The sequence below is a fragment of the Nymphalis io genome, chromosome 29, assembly GCF_905147045.1.
Source record: "Nymphalis io chromosome 29, ilAglIoxx1.1, whole genome shotgun sequence".
Lineage (NCBI taxonomy): Eukaryota > Metazoa > Arthropoda > Insecta > Lepidoptera > Nymphalidae > Nymphalis > Nymphalis io.
In genome coordinates, this window is record NC_065916.1 from 8,338,709 (window position 1) to 8,344,724 (window position 6,016).

Sequence of the window (6,016 nt, forward strand, 5' to 3'; positions counted from 1 at the left end):
CGGGCGAGGCGATCCTTCGAACAAAGGGTTGGCGATTACAAACTTTTGTTATCTTTTGTTGAGAATTCTTTTGTCCTGCTTCTGGAGAAATCCTTTGTCCAAATTCTAAGACAGACGGCGGCGAGGCGATCCTTCGAACAAAGGATTGACGATCATAAAGTTTTGGCGCACACAAAAGGCGCTCGGGTAGCCGCACCTGTTATGCGGGTCAGCTTTTCTTGGAAATCTTGAGTCGGGCTTCGTCGGTAGAGATATCCGTGCGGGATGGAGGTCGATTTTTATTTTAAGCACATCGCGCTCTCTCGTACGGTGTGCCGTATAGACGCAGAACGTTATCGACCAATAGGTAACGAGCACAGTGCGGGGTGCCGGAGAGGGGAAAGGTTATTCGGTTCTTATACTAAAAGAAATACTCCATCCTCCCTTCACCACGACACCGCCACGAACACAGCCCCCCCCTGCCCCCTCGACCTCGACACCCTCTATCGTCCGTCGTTCCGATCTCGATACGAATCGTTTTTTTTTATTATAGTTTACCTATTGATATAATAATAATATTAATAATTCAATTGATTAATACGTTCGATTATTACATATAAATCTAAGATATGTCGGGACGTCGAAATCGTTTATGAAACCTCATTTTAATTTTGCACATACGATATATTTTGTGGCCCTGAAAAGGGCCTTTTTGTAAATGATCATGATTGGACGATGTCGTTCATACGTCCGTCGTCCGTACGTCGTATCACGCACGATACACGTGGTGGTGGTGGTGGTGGTATATGATTATATAGTTTCATCATAATCATCATCGAATCGATGAAAACGACGACGAAGACGGAGACGACGACGGCGGCGTCGTCGTCATCATCGAGATCGTCTAACGAACGATTGTCGCGCACAGCCGCCGTCAGTTTATGCCTTCTTCTCGATCTTCTTGGGCAGCAGAACGGCTTGGATGTTGGGGAGGACGCCGCCTTGTGCGATCGTCACGCCCGAGAGTAACTTGTTCAGCTCCTCGTCGTTACGGATCGCCAACTGAAGATGTCTCGGTATAATCCTAGTCTTCTTGTTGTCGCGGGCAGCGTTGCCGGCCAACTCGAGAACTTCGGCGGCGAGGTATTCCATGACGGCCGCGAGGTATACCGGTGCACCGGCACCGACGCGCTCCGCGTAGTTACCCTTCCTCAGTAGTCTGTGTATACGTCCGACGGGAAACTGAAGACCGGCACGGTTGGACTGACGTGACTTTGCCTTCCCCTTGACTTTGCCTCCTTTACCGCGACCGGACATGTCGACAAAGATAGTTTTTATTAAAATGTATAACGAACGAAACGCGGTGCGATACGCGTGCGTACGGCTCGCCTGTGCGGTGAATAATGACTTCGTATCGTATTTGTCGAACGCCTTTATATACTCGGAACGGCGTCGCGTCTATCGGCACGGACGTATCGAGGTGACTTTTGACTGAGCGATGATCGCGGAGCGTTCGATTTATTTATTTATTTATTTTTTTCGTTCGCGAATTTACTCTAAACTGCTCGTATAATTATAATTTATAATAATGTTTATTTGTAATATTTACAAACGGAAATGGTGAACAGCGCCATCAAACAGTTGAAGGAACGTAGCGGTTCTTCGCTTCAGGCGATCAAGAAATACATCGCGGCTCAATACAAAGTCGATTCGGAAAAATTGGCTCCCTTCATCAGAAAGTATCTGAAGAGCGCCGTAGAATCGGGCGAGCTCATACAGACCAAGGGCAAGGGCGCATCGGGTTCGTTCAAGCTGGAATCGAAATCGTCGGCTTCGAAGAAACCCGCGGGCTCCGGAGCGGGAAGCGGGTCCGGCGGGGGCGGCGGAGGCGGCGGCAGGGCCGCGTCCTCGGCGGCTTCGGGTAAATCGAAGAAGGCCACGTCCGCTCCGGTCGGTGGCGGCAAGGGCGGCGGCGCCGCGGGCATGAAAGCGGCCGCCGGCGGTGCTTCGTCCGGCGCGGCGGCGTCTTCGCCGTCCAAATCTAAGGCGAAGACTACGATTAAGGATAAAAAGCGGCAGCGGCTAAAAAGAAACCGGCCGCCGCCGCCGCCAAGAAGGCCGTCGCCGCCGCCAAGAAGGCCGCCGCGGCCGCCGCTCCTTCGAAGGCGAAGGGTGCCGCGTCGAAGGCGAAGAAGAGTGCGAAGCCGCCGACCAAGAAACCTAAAGCACCGAAACCGAAGAAGGCAGCCGCCGCTGCACCGAAGTCGAAACCGGCGGCTAAGAAAGCGGCCGCCGCTAAAAAGTAAGTCCCCGCCAGCAGCCGCCGCGGTGATAATGACGACGACATCGTTCAAAAGTGTTATCAACAACAACAACAACAACAACATCATCGACAACATACATTTGTCCCGTCCCACGACGACGACGACGATGACTGTGATGATGACGATGCAAGCATGTGCGGCTCGTAAATCGCACGATAAAAAGCCCTTTTCAGGGCTAACACAAGTTTCTTAAGAATCGAAAGAAAGAAAGAAAGAAGAAAAAAAAAAGTTTCGAACGACACGACACGATACGATATACCCTCCTATCCCTCTTTATATACATATATATTTATAAATCACCATCGTACTACGTACGAAAGGTCTTTTTTTTTTGAAAAAAAAAAAATATATTAAATAACTAAACATATTAATATTTATCAAGATTCCGTCTCAAGATTTCTCAGTAAAGCTGACCCGCACAACAGGTGCGGCTACCCAAGCGCCCTTTGTGTGCGGCTACCCAAGCGCCCTTTGTGTGCGCCAAAACTTTATGATCGCCAACCCTTTGTTCGAAGGATCGCCTCGCCCGCCGTGAACAATCCTACTGCTATTATAAACGTGAAAGTTTGTATGTGTGGATGGATGTTTGTTACTCTTTCACGCAAAAACTACTGAATGGATTTCAATTAAACTTTCCAATAATATAGCTTATACATCAGAATAACACATAGGCTACAATTTATAAAGATATTGTGTGAGCTGTCCAAAATATGACATTAAATGTCAAGTAACTAGGAAAAAACCTACCTTTCTGCGAGCTATTCTGGCGTGCGCTGCCATAAACGTTAGTTACACATAATTATGTAATGTATGATAGACATCATTTAGTTTAAATGCGCGATACTACGGGTGCGGTGTAGCGAGCGGTACGGCGCGGTTCGCCTCCGGCGGCGGTGGCGGGCGGTGCGACGCACTTGTGTGGGGGAAGAAGGCGCTCATCGCTGAGTGCGCGACCCGAACGCGGGCAGAAGCGTGAGGGCAGACATCGTTGACTGTTGTCTCCGTTTTGCGAATTTTCATGGTTATAGCGATTTTTTAAAAACGGATTGTACTTCAAGTAATATAGGCCCAAGATTAGGTATTGGCAGTTTTTTTTTTGGTTAGGAGTTACACTTAAATAAGATACTTCATTTTTATTTAAATTAATAGATATAGGTTACTTACCTGTTCATTATACCGAATTCCTTCTTTTTTTTTGTAAATTACAGAGGTTGTAGGTAGGTTAGTAATTGGTCCTTTTTTGGTTGATTTATAATATTGTAAATAACGTGATGTATATCAATGCGAGTTACCGAACTAGGAAGGCACATTGTGAAGGCCACAATTTTAACTGGAGAAGCCAAGGGAGACAATGTTCTTATACCGCGCATCCCAATCATACCCAATAACTTGCCATTCAATTTTAAACGCCTGCAGTTCCCGTTAAAAGTCGCATTTTCAATGAAGATCAACAAATCGCAGGAGCAAACCTTAAAGGTAGCAGGCATACATTTAGGCACGCCATGTTTTTCTCACGGTCAGCTCTATGTAGCTTGCTCACGTTTTTCCAAAGCAAAAAATCTGCATGTTTATGCTGAAGGAAAAAAATCGTTAAATATAGTTTATAAGAGCATACTGCAGTAGCTAGATAACTATAGGCCTATGATCAGGGTTCTGCAGTGCCTAATTACCGTATATTTATTATATTGCCAATTTTCTTATGTTAAAATATTGTCAAGCAGTTATATTTTTCAAATGCGACTCAAAAAATATTTATGTCATAATGTTAGTTCTTTTCTACGCCACGCTAATATAAGCTACTCCAAATACTAATCCTGCGTAGACGAAGTCGCGGGCACCAGCTAGTAAACAATATATCTACAAACTGAACTCCATTCGGACCAACCGCAACGGTACCATCCTTGATAGTTTAACAGCTCTATCGAGCTTTAATTTTGAAATAATTGCTCCCACAATACCGACCCGTTTTCCCTTCTATAATAGCCACGATCGCGATAGGGCCGATATATTAGATATTGCTATTTTAAACGAAGTAACACTACAGTTACGTTCAATAGAAGCCAAAGCCGAGTTAGACTCGGACCACAGACCGGTAGTCATACGGCTAGGACCCGAGCCTACGCTAACCCAGCAAACTAAAACAATCATTGATTGGAAAAAGCTCGAAGAGCAACTTCAATCAATCGATTCACCTGCTTTAGAAGCAATACCCGACGTCATAGACACAGTCGATGCAGCGAAAGCGGCCACTTCACAGGTCACTGACTTTATTCGCGACGCGATACATAATAGCTCTAGGGAGATTCCAGTGCAACCAGACGGCCGCTGGGAACTCCCTAGCGATATAAGGGACCTTATTACTCGTAGGAACTCAGCCAATAGAGCTCACGATTCGTGTCCTTCAAATGTAAATAAAAAACGACTCTGGGATCTGCAAAGAAAGGTTAGAGCCCGAATTGCAGATCACAGTGACGAGCGCTGGAGGAAAAAGCTAAGCGAGCTGTCACCGTCTCACCTAGCTTACTGGCCCCTAGCTAGAACTTTAAAAAATGTCACGATTTCTACTCTACCACCATTGATTCGTTCCGATCGAACAGTTGCATTTGACGATAACTAAAAGGCCGAGTGCTTAGCGGACAATATTGAGAGCCAGTGCTCCCCCAGTCTACACCCGTGTGACCCCGAGCACCTTGCGGAAGTTGACTCGACGGTCACACAATTAATTTCTCATCCCCCCGATAGCGAACCACTCACCCCAACCACGATAGATGAGGTCAAAAAGATAGTGCCTGATCTACATGCTAAAAAGTCGCCCGGCCCCGATCGTATTACGAACAAAGTAATAAAATACTTACCCGCCCAGATTCTTTGATTATTAGTAGCAATTTTCAACGCCCTTATGGCAGGCTGCTCCTTCCCAGATCAGTGGAAAGAGGCTACCGTTATCGGTATATATAAGCCCGGTAAGCCTAGAAATCTATCCACTAGTTACCGTCCTATTAGTCTCATTAACTCATTGGGTAAGATTTACGAAAGATTAATATTAGCCCGACTAAAAACTATTATAGAAGCTAATAACCTTCTTGTTAACGAGCAATTCGGCTTTAGAGCCGGACACTCGGCCACACATGCAGTGCACCGCGTCACGGAGCACATCTTAGCAGGCCTAGCTCGACCTAAGAGGCCGCGATACACAGGAGCCCTTTTCTTCGATGTAGCGAAAGCCTTCGATAAAGTCTGGCATAATGGACTTATATATAAGTTACATATGCTAGGCATTCCCGTTAGTCTTGCACGTATCGTACACGACTATCTATCGAATCGTACATTCCGGTATAACGTAGAAGGCACTCTGTCCTCTGCTCGCCCCTTACGAGCCGGAGTCCCTCAAGGATCCGTACTATCACCCACACTCTACTCCTTATACACATCGGACATCCCGAAGTGTAAAAGTACAGAGCTAGCCCTATTCGCGGACGATACCGCTATATATACTTCGTCTAGATCAGCTAGACTCATTACTCTCCACCTTCAGGCCGCGGCCAACGCTCTAAGCGCTTGGTTTCGAACCTGGAGGGTAGAAATTAATCCAGACAAAAGCACTGCAGTATACTTTCGACGGGGTGGCAGTAAATGTAACTCCCCCGAAACCCGTCCGGGGTCAATAACCCTATACGATAGGCCCGTCCCTTGGCTTGATAAAGTCAAATACT

At 46.5% G+C, this 6,016-nt stretch overlaps 2 protein-coding genes across 2 annotated transcripts; one reads left to right on the top strand and one right to left on the bottom strand.

The window, feature by feature from the left end:
* Positions 1-913: 913 nt before the first annotated feature.
* LOC126779743 (histone H2A-like) lies at positions 914-1,296 on the bottom strand. The gene has a single exon (XM_050503886.1). It carries the CDS (start codon positions 1,294-1,296, stop codon positions 919-921), a length of 378 nt encoding a protein of 125 aa, XP_050359843.1. The 3' UTR covers positions 914-918.
* A 288-nt stretch (positions 1,297-1,584) lies between these two features.
* LOC126779427 (histone H1B-like) lies at positions 1,585-2,339 on the top strand (the record flags this gene model as incomplete). Its single annotated transcript, XM_050503343.1, has 2 exons — positions 1,585-1,993; positions 2,059-2,339. Coding segments are annotated over 2 exons (636 nt in total), but the record flags the coding sequence as incomplete, so codon positions are not given.
* Positions 2,340-6,016: the final 3,677 nt, after the last annotated feature.